Source organism: Gadus morhua, chromosome 2, assembly GCF_902167405.1.
Source record: "Gadus morhua chromosome 2, gadMor3.0, whole genome shotgun sequence".
Taxonomy (NCBI): Eukaryota; Metazoa; Chordata; class Actinopteri; order Gadiformes; family Gadidae; genus Gadus; species Gadus morhua.
The window spans coordinates 4,538,617-4,553,821 of NC_044049.1; the positions used below are offsets into that span (position 1 = coordinate 4,538,617).

Here is a 15,205-nt window from a genome sequence, read left to right on the forward strand (position 1 = left end):
CCCTTGAAGGACCACACAGGCGGAATATATATATTTTCAGGGAAGTTTAAAGAGGTAACAAGTTCCTTATTTTATTAATAATTAATAATGTGACTGGTAACACATTGAGAGACTGTGCTCTGTTGCCCCCTAGAGTTGAAGGAGAAAATTACCCGAGGCCAGTGTAGCTTGTAGTATTGTAGCGACTTTCCACATTTGACTAGTACATGCTAATGTGTATTTAAACTCATTTTTGGATTACCTTATTGTGTTGTATTAAGACGTAAATTAGCCTTTGGTAGATACATCTGCAACATGTCCCCCTAACACCTATACTAGTGACATTGAAGGCCTGATATATAACACTTATACCTTACACCTGTCCTACAGATATAACAAAAAAAAAAATGACTGAGGTTTTTCTTACATGAAGGCACAGTCCGACTGTACTAGTTCTGCCACACCACCCCTGTGTGGCAATATGCATGATTAACAACGTAAATTTGAAATAGTCCGTTTAAACGTTAAACGCGTCTAATTGGGTATGACTCTTTATTTTTAATCTTAGACCAGTCGATTCTGTATGCAATGATATCGATACACAATTAATGTAACATGGGTGTTTAATGGCATCTAGTTTAAAATGTATAACATTATTGAGTTGGCTTTCAGGGTTGCATGCAGTCTTGCGGGGCCAGGTTGTACGTCGTCTATTTAATAAAAAAAAGAATTAATACAGAGAACATTGCAGAGCTGAGCTATAGAAATTTCTTCATCGTCTTTTTTTTTTACAAAAGTTCCCATTGGCTTACAAACAAGCCAGCGCTGACCTAACTAGTCTTGTCTATGTGTTCTTCTCTTTAATGTGATATTATAATCAAAGAGTTAGGGCCAGTGTTAGATTTGGTTTAGGGTTATTATGGTTTGCGTAAGGGGTAGCAGTGTAAGGTGTGCGTGGCACAGTGCCTCGGCTAAGGAGGAGTCAAGCGAAAACTCACTCCGCCCGCAAAACATGACTTCAAAGCAGATCGGCACAGTGAAGCGCCTCGGCTACAGTGTACGGATATTCTCTCCCGCTGTCTCCACTCTTTTTAGGGAAACAGTGGAACAAACCGCCTGTGACCTTTTTACCTTTCGGACTTGAAGCCTGGATGCGTGTTGTGTTCTCTCCTAACTTTGTGCAGGTGTCCGCAGTGGCTGGGCTATCATGTCCAATGGGAAAGATGCACATACGAAAGACAAGTAAGACACTGATGTATTTAAATAAGTGTCATTTGAATAAGTATTCTCCTTTTTTCTTAACGACTGTTGAACTTGGATATCATAACTTTTCGCTCCGAGCAGAGTTCAGAGTGACTTCAAAATGAAAATAAGCCCCCTTTTTTTCGTTTCCTTCCGAATTGTGCTTTCTCTTCTGTTGTTGTCCCTCTGTCAACAAGAGTCGTCGGGCAACAAATGCCAAAAATGTTTTCCATTTTCCAGTTGTCCGGATAGGTTGAGGACTGAGTTTATGAGAAGTGGGTGTGGCTGCTACGAGATTTTTGGCTTCTTCAAGGAAACGTGAATAATAAGAATGATGCGTGAATGACAATGCAGCCGTTCTTCAGTGTCATGCTACTTTGCAGAAGTGCTCACGGGGACCTCATGCGCATGCTTAGGTGACTGAACGATTCTGTGTGACCGCACGGGTTCTGTGGGGGTTGCCAGTAACCTGCTCCGGTACCAGATTAGTTCAACAGGACGCATGTTCGTTAACATGGTCCAGCCGTTCACTTAACATAGAGGGGGGATATGTAGCGCTGTGAAGTGAATGACAACTGTGTGTGTGTGTGTGTGTGTGTGTGTGTGTGTGTGTGTGTGTGTGTGTGTGTGTGTGTGTAGCCCCTCCAAGGGGAGTCTGAAGGAGAGCTTGGATGACTGCATGGAGGCCCTGGACCTTTTCCTCAACAACCGTTTCAGAGAGAGTATGGAGAGGCTGAAACCACGGTAACCTCCCTCACTCTTTCCCTCACTCACTCACTCACTCACTGAACCCACGAGAACCATTGGGCTAAAAGTCAGAACCCCCCTCTCTCACTCATCCCTAGAGTACAGAAAGACACAGATGTGTTGGAAGAGACCGATATTTTAGATAGAGAAGCAAAGGTTCCTATCTAATGTTAATTAAGACTGTGTGTGTGTGTGTGTGTGTGTGTGTGTGTGTGTGTGTGTGTGTGTGTGTGTGTGTGTGTGTGTGTGTGTGTGTGTGTGTTCAACAGGGAGCTCTTATCAGCACTAGGCGGTAGAATGGAGCTCCCTGATTGGTTGACTTCTCTCCAGGATGTTTGCGAAGGTTGGACAGCCAAAGGCCCAGACACACGAGAACAGCCTAGAAAATAAACATCTGACACACACACACACACACACACACACACACACACACACACACACACACACACACACACACACACACACACACTATTAGTTGGTGTTGTTCTTTCTAGCACGGTGTATGCATGTGTAACCTAAATCATGTTTCAATCAGTCCCTCTGCTCATTCTACCTTCCTATCACACAAACGCTTATCTCAAGTTGGGAGGGAGTCAAACACCACCGTACCCTCCCTCCCACTGGGTTTGGGAGCAGTTTATGTTCTCCAAAAGGAACAGGTATCTTTATTTGTGTCGTTTGATGTTCTACCTAAAGAACCGGTATCCATATTAGTGTAGTTTTGTGGTGCACTTATAACGGCCATTACTCTTCATTGGATCTCTAGGGTTATTTTTTTAATGACATCCCATCTTAACCTGTTTGTGTGTGTGTGTGTGTGTGTGTGTGTGTGTGTGTGTGTGTGTGTGTGTGTGTGTGTGTGTGTGTGTGTGTGTGTGTGTGTGTGTGTGTGTGTGTGTGTGTGTGTGTGTGTGTGTGTGCGTGCAGCGTGAACGAGAGCATGTACCACGCCCTGATCTATGCCACAGTGCTAGAGATGCAGGCCATGATGACTTTCGAACAAGATGACATCTCCAACGCTGCGGCCACCATGAAGAGGGCCCAGGAGGTCTGCCAGAGGTCAGTGTGTCCCCTACTAGAGGTCATGGGTCAGTGTGTCACCTGCTAGAGGTCATAGGTGAGTGTGTGACCTCCTAGAACTGTATGGTAGAGGCAGTGGGGACATCGTCCAGAGGCCAGGACTGTTCAGACAGAGGTTCCACAGAGGTCATGTTGGTCTGGGAGATGTCAGAAATGTTTTACCCCAAGCAAAGGCGTGATCTGTGTTTAAAACACACCCTGTCAGCGCTCTGATATCTGAAATGGTCGGTCTACACTCCAGGTTCCCAGGTTCCTGAACCGTGAAGCATGTTCTGCATGTTCTGCATGTAGCCTATATTCCTGCTTATTATATTGTATAGATTCAAATGGCTGACTTCATAGTTCTTAACTAGTTGTAAACTTTGAATGTCTCGTGGGCCTATTGGACATATAGACAGTGGTTTAAAGCACCACTTGTCTATTTATCTGACAGTAACAGCAGATAAGTGGCAATAAAATTTGTCCGATCTGTTCATACTCAGTTCCGTGGTTCCTGAAACGTGAACAATGTTCTGCATGTATATTCCTGCTTGTATTATTGTACATATTCAAATGGCTTACATCATACTGGGAATGTCTTGTGTGCCTCTCGGAAATAAAGACAGCCGTTTCAAGCACCACTCGTCCACTTATCTGACAGTCACAGCAGATAAGTGGAAATATTTCACTTGTAAATGAGTCTGTGTCAAAACTGGGCTTCAACTATCTTGCGTTTGCTTTGGAGCAGAACGTTTTGCTGGAATCCATAAAGGGAGTCGGGAAGTTTGTACAAATGTGGTGTATTTAATGTAGGTTTAACTTGAAACATGTCGTCCTTTGTTGTTAAGTATATATTAAAGGGGAGGGTCCCATTCTGTATTTTCTAACATAATGGATCCATGCTTTATACATTTGTTCTGTAGGAAAACTCACTTTCCACCACAAATCCTAAAAATGTTGACCATGGACATCATTGTTCCAGGATGTTGAGTCTGCATGGGGCCTAATAGGAACACTGAGGTCTATGGTCCAACAGTGATGACCCATCCCCTGTAACAGAACGTACCCCAACCCTTTAACAGAGCTTACCCTTGCCCTGACTGGGTACCCTTACCCTAACTCTTAAACAGAGCTTACCCTTACCCTGACGGGGTACCCTAACCATAACCCCCCGTGTACATTTCAGGTTTCGTCGAAAACCTCCCGGGCTGGTGAAGTTTCAAGGGGAGTCGATAACTGAAGGTAAGGACCAGCCCCTCCAGCACCTCCAGCCCCAGGGTCAGGGTCAGGGTCTAGTCCCAGGGTCAGGGCCTAGCCCCAGAGTCAGGGTCAGGGCCTAGTCCCAGGGTCAGGGTCAGGGCCTGGTCCTAGAGTCAGGGTCAGGGCCTAGTCCCAGAGTCAGGGTCAGGGCCTTGCCCCAGAGTCAGGGTCAGGGCCCAGACCCAGAGTCAGGGTCAGGGCCTAATCCCAGGGTCAGGGTCTAGTTCCAGAGTCAGGGTCAGGGCCTAATCCCAGGGTCAGGGTCAGGGCCTAATCCCAGGGTCAGGGTCAGGGCCTAGTCCCAGGGTCAGGGTCAGGGCTTAGCCCCAGAGTCAGGGTCAGGGTCGTGCCCGAACCAGGGTAAAACATTATGGATCTCAGGCGGGTAGCCCGGGTTCGGTGAGCTGCAAACTCACTGCTGATTTCCAAGATTGAAGGGTGTGTGTGTTTGTGTTTGTGTTTGTTTGTGTGTGTCTCTGTTTGTGTGTGTGTGTGTGTCTGCAGAGCAGCTGCATGCTGAAGCGTGTTTTGCTGAATGCCAGCTCCAGAGAGCTTCTCTCACATTCCTACAGGTAAACCTCCACTCACCTGCTGTTCTTTGTTGTTCTTGTTGTTGTGATTCTTGTGATACATTTTGTTAACCCCAATCCCTTTCAGGATGAAAACATGGTCAGCTTTATCAAAGGAGGAATTAAAGTCCGCAACAGTTACCTGATTTACAAGTATGACACCTTATAATATCATCTGTAGACTAGTAACTAGAATAACCATCTGTTGCTTGGGAATACAACTAACCATTTTTAACCTATGTATTAAACTAACCATGTGTAAACTAGAACTAAACTAACCGTGAAAGATGCCCATGGAGGTTCAGAACTCTTCCACCAATGTACCATTTTCATACCTTTGCATAAAAGAGACATCTTGGTCTCCATTAGTCTCATTGTTATGCATTGTTACCGTGGTAACGGTCTGACTCCCCCAGAGAGCTCCACTCATACATCCAGTCCAAGGACTCATTGGTTGGACCAAGCCACCTCCACCTCGAGGGAGGTGTGGCATTCGGTATAGGGGCTTTTAATTTGGTAAGTCTCGAAATATATTTTTGAATAGGGGCTTTTAATTTGGAAAGTCACAAAATATAATCTTATTGAGTCTTGAATCCTTGTTAGAGTGTTCCAGCCTGAAGACCTCACGTAGTTATTTCTTTGCCTGTTAGACTCTGTCCATGTTTCCTGCCCGAATCCTGAAGGTGTTGGAGTTTGCAGGATTCTCCGGCGACAAGGTATATTATATATACTCATCGTCTATCTTCACTTTCAGCTCTTTTTCATTGTACATCTTCATCACCGTGCCTCCTCTGTATCTAGTACAAACCTCCTCATGTATGTTACGGTTCAGGACTAAGCTCTGCATGTATGTAATGGTTCAGGACTAGCCTCCTCATGTATGTTACGGTTCAGGACTAAGCTCTACATGTATGTTATGGTTCAGGACTAACCTCCTCATGGATGTTATGGTTCAGGTGGACTAAGCTCTACATGTTATTGTTCAGGTGGACTAAACTCTACATGTTATGGTTCAGGACTGACCACTACATGTATGTTATGGTTCAGGTGGACTAAGCTCTACATGTTATTCTTCAGGTGGACTAAGCTCTACATGTTATGGTTCAGGTGGACTAAGCTCTACATGTTATTCTTCAGGTGGACTAAGCTCTACATGTTATTCTTCAGGTGGACTAAGCTCTACATGTTATGGCTCAGGTGGACTAAGCTCTACGTGTTATGGTTCAGGTGGACTAAGCTCTACATGTTATGGCTCAGGTGGACTAAGCTCTACATGTTATGGCTCAGGTGGACTAAGCTCTACGTGTTATGGTTCAGGTGGACTAAGCTCTACGTGTTATGGTTCAGGTGGACTAAGCTCTACATGTAATGGTTTAGGTGGACTAAGCTCTACGTGTTATGGTTCAGGTGGACTAAGCTCTACGTGTTATGGCTCAGGTGGACTAAGCTCTACATGTTATGGTTCAGGTGGACTAAGCTCTACGTGTTATGGTTCAGGTGGACTAAGCTCTACATGTTATGGTTCAGGTGGACTAAGCTCTACGTGTTATGGTTCAGGTGGACTAAGCTCTACGTGTTATGGTTCAGGTGGACTAAGCTCTACGTGTTATGGTTCAGGTGGACTAAGCTCTACGTGTTATGGTTCAGGTGGACTAAGCTCTACGTCAGGCCTATTCAACTAGCGGCCCGTGGGCCAAATGCGGCCCCTCTTACTTTTTTTTCTGGCCCGAAAGAGGTTGCAAGCAAAAAATAAATAAAAAAAAGGAGAAACATAGTTGCATGAAAATCAGGTTTCTGTGTGTAGCCGGTGATACTAGCCAGTATCAGTACCCCACAATCAGGAACTGGCATCACTTATTCTGACAATGTTTGGCTCAACCGATACGTGTGAGTCTAGCTTTTCTCATATGAATGCCATCAGAACAAGGGCACGTTGCTCCATGACCTATGAGAAGCTGCAGGAGTGTCTCAGGATGAGCCAAACTAGGCAAACAAGGCAGTGCAATCTTTCTCACTGACTCACTGGCTCAAAATGTCTCATATGTACAGTAGTTCTGTTTTGTGATTCGATGATTCAAACAACATTGTTGAATTCTAAATACGTGTCCAAAATATGTGAGAACAAAATCTTTTATAATGATACGATTAGGAAGGAATGCGTCTGACAAGTTTATTCCATGTAGTAGTATTATATATATTAAGTTAACACTACTTTAAGTACGATTTATTTGTAGCGATTCATTCACATAGTTTTACTCTGTGTGGCCAATGAACCCCCAATGGTTTTCCTTTTCGGCCCACTTGTTAATGAGGTTGAATAGCCCTGCTCTACGTGTTATGGTTCAGGTGGACTAAGCTCTACGTGTTATGGTTGCAGGACTACGGTTTGTCTCAGCTGCACAGCGGTGCCACGGTGGTGAACCTGCGCTCCCTTCTGTGTGCCCTGCTGTTGCTATGTTACCACACCTTCCTCACCTTTATACTGGGTGGGTACACACACACACACACACACACACACACACACACACACACACACACACACACACACACACACACACACACACACACACACACACACACACACACACACACACACACACACACACTTTATATCTTTAGAAGTTACAATTTGCGTGTTTTTCTTTGTGTGTCTCAGGTACGGGGGAGGGAGAGGTGGCAGAGGCTGAGAGGCTGCTGGCTCCATTCCGGCTTCGCTACCCCACGGTGAGTGTCCTCCTGCCCCGACACACGGTGACCGAGCCCTCGGAACTCAGAAGACTCATCGCTCTCCATCTGGGTGGAAACGCCCACTTTGGGTGTCACCAGTAGTATTCATGTTGTAATCTGTTACAGATCAAATAAACCAGGTGTAAGTATTGTATGAAACTAACAGTAGGGATGTTCACTTGATGGGGGTTAATCGAATAACAACATTTGAAACGATTAACGTTCTATGGGTAAAGCTTGTCATTGAAGTTTCTGTTGACCAATGATGACTGTCCTCTGGACTGATGGACCATGTGCTGATCCCCAGGGGGCCATCTTCCTGTTCTTCGCTGGCAGGACGGAGGAGATGAAGGGGAACATAGACAAGGTGCGTTTATCTTCCACTAAGCTGGACCTACTCCTTCACGCCAGGTTAAACCCCCTATAGTGTAGAGACGGCCTCATCCTCTCCATGTAGCATCAGCATTAGATGTCAGGAACAAAGTATTATTGCTTCACTTGCCAGGAGAATACAAATACGCTGTTAGGATTAAAGTGTGGGCTAAACCGGACCTTCTAATGATCTCTTCATGATATTATTGGATGTGCGTTGCCGTGGGGACAGGCGGTGTGTCTCTTTGAGGACGGCTGCAAGGCCCAGCAGGAGTGGAAGCAGTTCCACCACATGTGCTACTGGGAGCTGCTGTGGTGCTTCACCTACAAGCAGCTGTGGAAGATGGCCTACTTCTATGCTGACCTGCTGACCAAGGAGAGCCGCTGGTCCCAGGTAGCCTACAGCGCGCACACAGTACGCGCCACAAGCAGTGCACACACCATCGTCACACTCCAAATGATACAAACGCAAGCACCAAATGAACTCCATCTGAGGTTGCTAAAATACAAGTCCCCCGTCCCTCTCTCCAAGGCGATGTACGTCTACATGAAGGCGGCGTGCCTCAGCATGCTCAGCAAGGATGAATCCCGACCGTTTGGGGAGGATGAGGTGGAGCTGTTCAGGTATCTGTGGCTCTCCTCCTTGGCTCTGTCCCTCGCCCTGCCGCTCCTCCTAGCGTAGAGTGTCCCCCTACTTTCCTTCCTCGCTACCACTACCTCGTAGGGTGTCCCCAATACTGTCCCTCCCCCCTCCCACACCATCGTAGGGTACCCCCATACTGTCCCTCCCCCCTATCACTCCCAGGTAGGGGTTCCCCTTGCTGTCCCTCACCCTACCACTAGCAGGTAGGGACGGGTAGGCTGTCCCCAAACTGTCCCTCCCCCTACCATGCCAGGTAGGTGTGTGTGCCAGGTATGGTTCTACAGTGAGTGTAGTAGTCGTGGCGCTTTGGCCTCCAGAAGCCCCAAAGAACGGAGCGAGTTGTGTCTCAGAATGCATTTCATTTTTAAGAATGGCTGCCGACATGATGAGCCCAAATGTAATAATGTCTTAAATGTAACACAATAAGTTCATAAAGAAATATGAGGGAGGGGGTGAGTTTAATTAACACAATAAGTCATGCAAAACATTTTGAGTTTGCATTTACAATGTCTGTACTGCCGCTTACAAGATGTGTGTGTGTGTGTGTGTGTGTGTGTGTGTGTGTGTGTGTGTGTGTGTGTGTGTGTGTGTGTGTGTGTGTGTGTGTGTGTGTGTGTGTGTGTGTGTGTGTGTGTGTGTGTGTGTGTGTGTATCAGACAGGTTCCTACTCTGAAGCAGAAGATAGCGGGAAAGTCTCCGCCTACGGAGAAGTTTGCGATCCGCAAAGCAAGACGCTACCGGGCCTCCAGCCCGGTCAAACTACCTGTTCCCGTCCTGGTACACGAACACACACACACATGCATACATACATACACACATACACGCACACGCACTACATCGTGTGACTCCGACACCCTTAGTATACACAGCTTGTTCACACTTATCCTCTATGGAGGACGCAACCACCGCCGTGTAATCCCCTGACCCCAGTGTGTCTCTGTGCTCTACGTGCTCTATTCTCTCCTCTATTCTCTGCTCTACTTTATTCTGTGCTCTACTGTTCTCTACTTTATGCTCCACGTCATGCTCTGCTCTGTGCTCTACAGGAGATGATGTACATGTGGAACGGCTTCACCATGATCAGGAAGTGTCCCGAGCTGACAGACGCCATGATGCAGACGCTGTTGGAGGCGGAGCGCACCCTGGCTGCAGCGCCTGGTACTGCAGAACACCACGTGTTATCTGGTTCTAGCTCTGGTTCTAGCTCTAACTCTAGTGCTTTCTCTAATTCTATCTCTGGTTTTACTTCTAATTTATGGTTCTGGCTCTAGTTCCAGCTCTAGGTCTAGGTCTGATTCAGACTCTACTTCTAGCTCTAGCGCTAGTTCTAGCTATAGCTCTGGTTCTATCTGTAATTATAGCGCTATCTCTAGTTCTATCTCTAGTTGTAGCTCTGGTTTTAGTTCTCATTATGGTTCTAGCTATAGTTCTATTTCTGTTTCTAGTTTCAGCTCTAGCTCTTTGTTTTTCCACTGCTGCTGGGCTATAGCAACAAACACATTTCTCCTACTGGAGATTAATAAAGTTGTATGGTATCGTATCGTAGTTCTAGTTCTGGTTCTGGTTCTAGCTCACATGATGCCACAACAGCTTGTCTAATTTCCCCAAAACCCCAGCCGTGGTCCTAGCTAACTAACCGATCGTTACTAACCTGTTAGTTAGTGTGAAGCCAGTAACAAACTCCAACCCCCCCCCCCCCCCCCCCCCCCCCCAGGGAACGATTACTCTGTGGACGACTACTGTGTGATCCAGCTGCTGAAGGGTCTCTGTCTGCAGAACCAGGGTCGGCTCCACGCCGCGGAGGAGTGCTTCAACAATGTGTACCGCAGGTGAGGTTCCGAGGAGGTGGAGTGAGTCACCGTGGCAGGGGCGGCCTGTTTACTCAGACAGAGGAAGGCGACAGCTCTTTGTTACCGAATGGCGTAACCGCTGCAGACTGCAGGCATTAGACAACATTCAATGGAAAGTTACTGGAGACTACTGTCGACAAGTGAATTAAACTTGCATATCAGGGTTGAGACCAGCGGTCTTGTACGTTCTGACCATGATGTTCAGTTGTCCCATTCCTTAATGACCCGTCTCTACTGTCTAACCCCTACCTGCTCCTTAATGTCCTGTCTCTGTACTTTCTAACCCCCACCTGCTCCTTAATGACCTGTCTCTTCTGTCTAACCCCTACCTGCTCCTTAATGACCTCTCTGTACTGTCTAACCCCTGCCTGCTCCTTAATGACCTGTCTCTACTGTCTAACCCCTACCTGCTCCTTAATGACCTCTCTGTACTGTCTAACCCCTACCTGCTCCTTAATGACCTGTCTCTTCTGTCTAACCCCTACCTGCTCCTTAATGTCCTGTCTCTGTACTGTCTAACCCCTACCTGCTCCTTAATGACCTGTCTCTACTGTCTAACCCCTGCCTGCTCCTTAATGACCTGTCTCTACTGTCTAACCCCTGCCTGCTCCTTAATGACCTGTCTCTACTGTCTAACCCCTACCTGCTCCTTAATGACCTGTCTCTACTGTCTAACCCCTGCCTGCTCCTTAATGACCTGTCTCTACTGTCTAACCCCTACCTGCTCCTTAATGACCTGTCTCTACTGTCTAACCCCTACCTGCTCCTTAATGACCTGTCTCTACTGTCTAACCCCTACCTGCTCCTTAATGACCTGTCTCTACTGTCTAACCCCTACCTGCTCCTTAATGACCTGTCTCTTCTGTCTAACCCCTACCTGCTCCTTAATGACCTGTCTCTACTGTCTAACCCCTGCCTGCTCCTTAATGACCTGTCTCTACTGTCTATCCCTCACTTCTTACCAGTGAGAAGAAGATCCGGTACGACCACTACCTGGTCCCCAATGCTCTGCTTGAGCTCAGTCTGCTCTGCATCGACCAGAACCGCCGGGACGAGGCTATCAAGCTGCTGCACAAGGCCAAGTGGGTCTTGTAGTCTTGTCCTCTTGTCCTATGGTCCGTCTTGTAGACTCTGTCCGGTAGTGTCTGTCCTGTAGCCCTGTAGTCCATCAGTCCTGTGGTCCTGTAGTCATATGGTTGGTCTGGTAGATTCTGTCCTGTAGTCCATTAGTCATTTGGTACTGTAGTCTCTGTCCTGTAGTCCATCTTGTAGACTCTGTCCTGTAGTCCATTAGTCATGTGATACTGGAGCTTCTGTCCTGTAGTCCTATGGTATGTCTTGTAGATTATGTCCTGTAGTCCATTAGTCATTTGGTACCGTAGTCTCTCATGTGGTACTGTAGTCCTGTCGTTGGCCCAATACGGGGGGTTTGTTCCTAAAATAGAGCATGTATTGCCCTTTCCGAACCTCACTCCAAACGCACCTTTTAAAGTAACTTTAATTTATTTTTTATTGCTTAATATCTGGACATGACATATTACACATGTTGGGATGTATCTTCATGGTTAAATACACCTATTGTAAGTCTCTTTGGACAGAAGAAATGGCTGATAGATTTATACTTTTAATGACTTCTATCGCCTTTTAGAACGAACTACAAGGATTACTCCATGGAGTCGCGCACACAGTTCCGCGTGCACGCTGCACTCGCCAAGCTGAAGGTGAGCCCCACGGAACAGGAGGAGATGACCCGCATGTGAGAAGAAGAAAGACCCCTTACTCACCCCCCCCCAAAATAATAAGTCTTCCTGGCCCAGAAGAATGCAGGCCATACTGTGTTAAAGATCATCGACAGCAACATTGGCATCAAAGTGAAGAAACAGTACCATCTTCTGGTGAACCACAGCTACTGCAATTACAGTGCGATTTAAACAGAAAGGTTCCATCAAATGATGTAAGGTTACGTCTCTCTGCGGACTCCAGTTGTGTGGCCGGAATGTTTGGTAGGGATAACCAAAGTATGTGCGTGGCTATGCCAATGTCAGTGTCATCTCAGCCACTTCCTTGAGTTAATTCTGTGTGAATGAAAGGTGAAGCTTTTAATCGCCAGTCCTGTAGTTTACATGTTTATAAAAGCATCACATCTTCATGTTTACATTGAGTAGCCTCCAGATTGTAATAGAAGGCACTTGTAAGCTATATATACGCAACAGATTTTCTTTGTAAAAATTCAGTGTTTTTTTCTTGAAAGAGTCTAGTTGATTTAGTTAATATATGGTGTTAGTGTTCCTAGTGTAGCTATAAGAAAGGTTCCCAAAAGGTATGGAAACCTGTGATTTAAGATTTTTTTTAATCCACGTACAAAATGAGTAATTATTTCAATTTACGTTGACCTCATGTTGGAAACCATGGGTAAGCTTTTTTCCGTAAATAAACTTGCAACAATGGTTGACGGATTTATTTTTCATAATTCATTATTTTAACATTACATTTGAAAAGAACAATAAGGATGTATATTTTTCAAAACTCAGAACGCACGGCCAGCCTGCTTCTGGACGGGCGGGGCCAGAGCTCTCCTTGACGTGGACCAGTTGGTGTTCCCCACCAGCATAGCTCATGTCCAGTCCAGACCTCAGTTCATCTTCTAGAACCACAAGTGTCTTAAATCCGAAGGGGGGTATTTTGCATGTACGTCCTACAAAACACAACCGTGAGTTTATGTACAGGAACAGGAGGTCTGCCCACTCGTCACTCGTCCGCGGGGGCTAGGGGCGTGGCCGCCTGCTCCTCCTTCTGCCGGCGTTTCAGAAGCTTCTTCTTTTTCTTCTGCTCCTTCTCCACCTCGGCGACCATCTCCAGGAACTTGGAGCTTCGCGGGTCAACGGCGTAGCCGAAGCGCTCGCGGGCCTCGGCCAGCAGCTTGTCTTTCCGCGTTTTCTCCTCTGCCATCTTCTTCTTCGTCTCACTTCGCTCGCGCCGCCAATCAGCCACCATCTTGGGCATCTTGGCCATGTTGGACGCGATGAGCTTCTCCCTGAAACCACATGGAGAAACGCGTTGATTACCAATGTGAAGAAAACACGCACCCAACGGCAAAATCTTGACCGACATTTACATTCTTATCCCCATGGCTATTCCAAATTCGTTCAGAGTGGTTTGGTTTTAGGAACTAGGTATTGCATCCCTTGGATCGTTCTGAATGCAGCCCCACAGCCTAAGTTGGTTCTGATACAAGCGTGTGATGAATGACTCACTAATCAAATCAAATGTAATGACCTCAAATGCACCTCCATCTTGCACTTCACCATACAAATCAGAAGTACAACCACTACCAGAGTGACCGCAGGGCAGACGTCAGTGTTTCATAATGAATGTATATTAGCAGGGGGTGAATGTCGACACTTAAATGTTACACTGCCAACACATTAAGCACCATTTATGCAGTGACTTTATTTAACCACCAAGTTTAACAAACATCTCACTGACAGTATGTGGCAAGTATTAATCTAAGACTGAAACACCAGTGTTATTCACAACATTTGTCAGTGTGAATATTTTCTATTTTGAGCAGCAAAGAGACTGATTTCAGGTTAGATGTTGGGCAAGATATTGATGAAGGGTTATTTGATGGATATAACAAAGTTAAAGTCAACCACCGGCTGGGAATAAGTCATCCATGAGGACCGGGGACATTTCTTCAAAGACCCGTAAGGAATCTGACAAGATTCCTTACAAGGTAAACCACCACATTTAGTTAGCGAGGAGGGGGTAATCTTGCTCAAGGATGCCTGCAGGTGGAGGTTAGTGGGGTTCGCACCAAGAACCTTGAGGCGGGGTGTCAAACATCCCAACCCAGTAGGCCTACATTATCTGGATCCAACACCAATTTCTAGCAGGTAGGTTTCCAACATCGTCTCCATTTCTAACACGTATTCGGAGGTCGAAGTAAATGTTAGTGGCCACTGGCCAGCATTAGGTTTACATCACAGGAGTCCTAACTCACTTTGCTCGTCGTTTAGCAGCTTCCTCTTCCTCCCGTAGACTGATATTCTTCAACATCACCTCCAGTGTCGGATGCCACTCTGCCTCGTCTTTAATCATCGCCTCCAGCTTCTCATCGGTCGGCCACAGTGTCGCGGGGTCAATCCCCGACGCGTCCCCGTATCGGCCATACCGCTTGCGGTCGAACTTCTCCGTAAGCTGCCATTCGGGCGTCTTCTCGCTGGTCTTGTCGGGGATGTACGGATCCTTGAGGTTCAGTTTCAGCGGTTTGGCGTGGTAGTTTGCCGTATGTGTTAACACTCCATATTGTGGTATAACAGGAATAAAAGGTTTTAATGTTGTAAAGGTTTTAAAAGAGCGAAAGAGAATCCCGGTCCTCACAGCCAGCACGGGCGCCGCCATCTTTCTTGACATGAAGGAAGGACCCCGCCTGTCTATTTCTGTTTCGGCGACTGACTCATTGCCTGATTTATTAAAACGAATGGGAAAAGACATATTTGTTGCACTGTGTAGATCAGAGGTGAATCCAAGGCACTGTGGGAAATTTAGAAATTTTATAGTTTAATTAATTGGATGATTGAATACTTTCTAGATGCCTGTTTCTTCAATGACCTCAGCTTTTTAGAGACCCCTTATCTATTGTTTTGTCGTCTTGTAGTTCCCTTTTGTATTTTACATTTCAGTGACTGATAAGAAATGGTTGATTAATTGATGAATGGATGAATGAAGCCATTCTCCCCTTTAAAGACCTTGAC

The 15,205-nt window shown here is 46.2% G+C and overlaps 2 protein-coding genes across 2 annotated transcripts; one reads left to right on the plus strand and one right to left on the minus strand.

The window, feature by feature from the left end:
* The first annotated feature begins 961 nt into the window (after nt 1-961).
* Nucleotides 962-12,898, plus strand: zgc:158403 (tetratricopeptide repeat protein 39A). The gene is made up of 18 exons (XM_030344024.1): nt 962-1,221; nt 1,861-1,965; nt 2,896-3,027; nt 4,214-4,269; nt 4,792-4,859; nt 4,945-5,009; nt 5,273-5,372; nt 5,507-5,572; nt 7,234-7,342; nt 7,513-7,580; nt 7,891-7,950; nt 8,188-8,349; nt 8,488-8,579; nt 9,255-9,375; nt 9,645-9,756; nt 10,313-10,427; nt 11,414-11,530; nt 12,097-12,898. The coding sequence occupies exons 1-18, from the start codon at nt 1,187-1,189 to the stop codon at nt 12,206-12,208; spliced, it is 1,695 nt and encodes a 564-aa protein (XP_030199884.1). The 5' UTR covers nt 962-1,186; the 3' UTR covers nt 12,209-12,898.
* gadd45gip1 (growth arrest and DNA-damage-inducible, gamma interacting protein 1) lies at nt 12,892-14,891 on the minus strand. Its single transcript, XM_030344028.1, has 2 exons — nt 14,452-14,891; nt 12,892-13,482 (listed from the first exon to the last, which is right to left on the minus strand). The coding sequence occupies exons 1-2, from the start codon at nt 14,862-14,864 to the stop codon at nt 13,197-13,199; spliced, it is 699 nt and encodes a 232-aa protein (XP_030199888.1). The 5' UTR covers nt 14,865-14,891; the 3' UTR covers nt 12,892-13,196.
* Between the last annotated feature and the right edge of the window lie 314 nt (nt 14,892-15,205).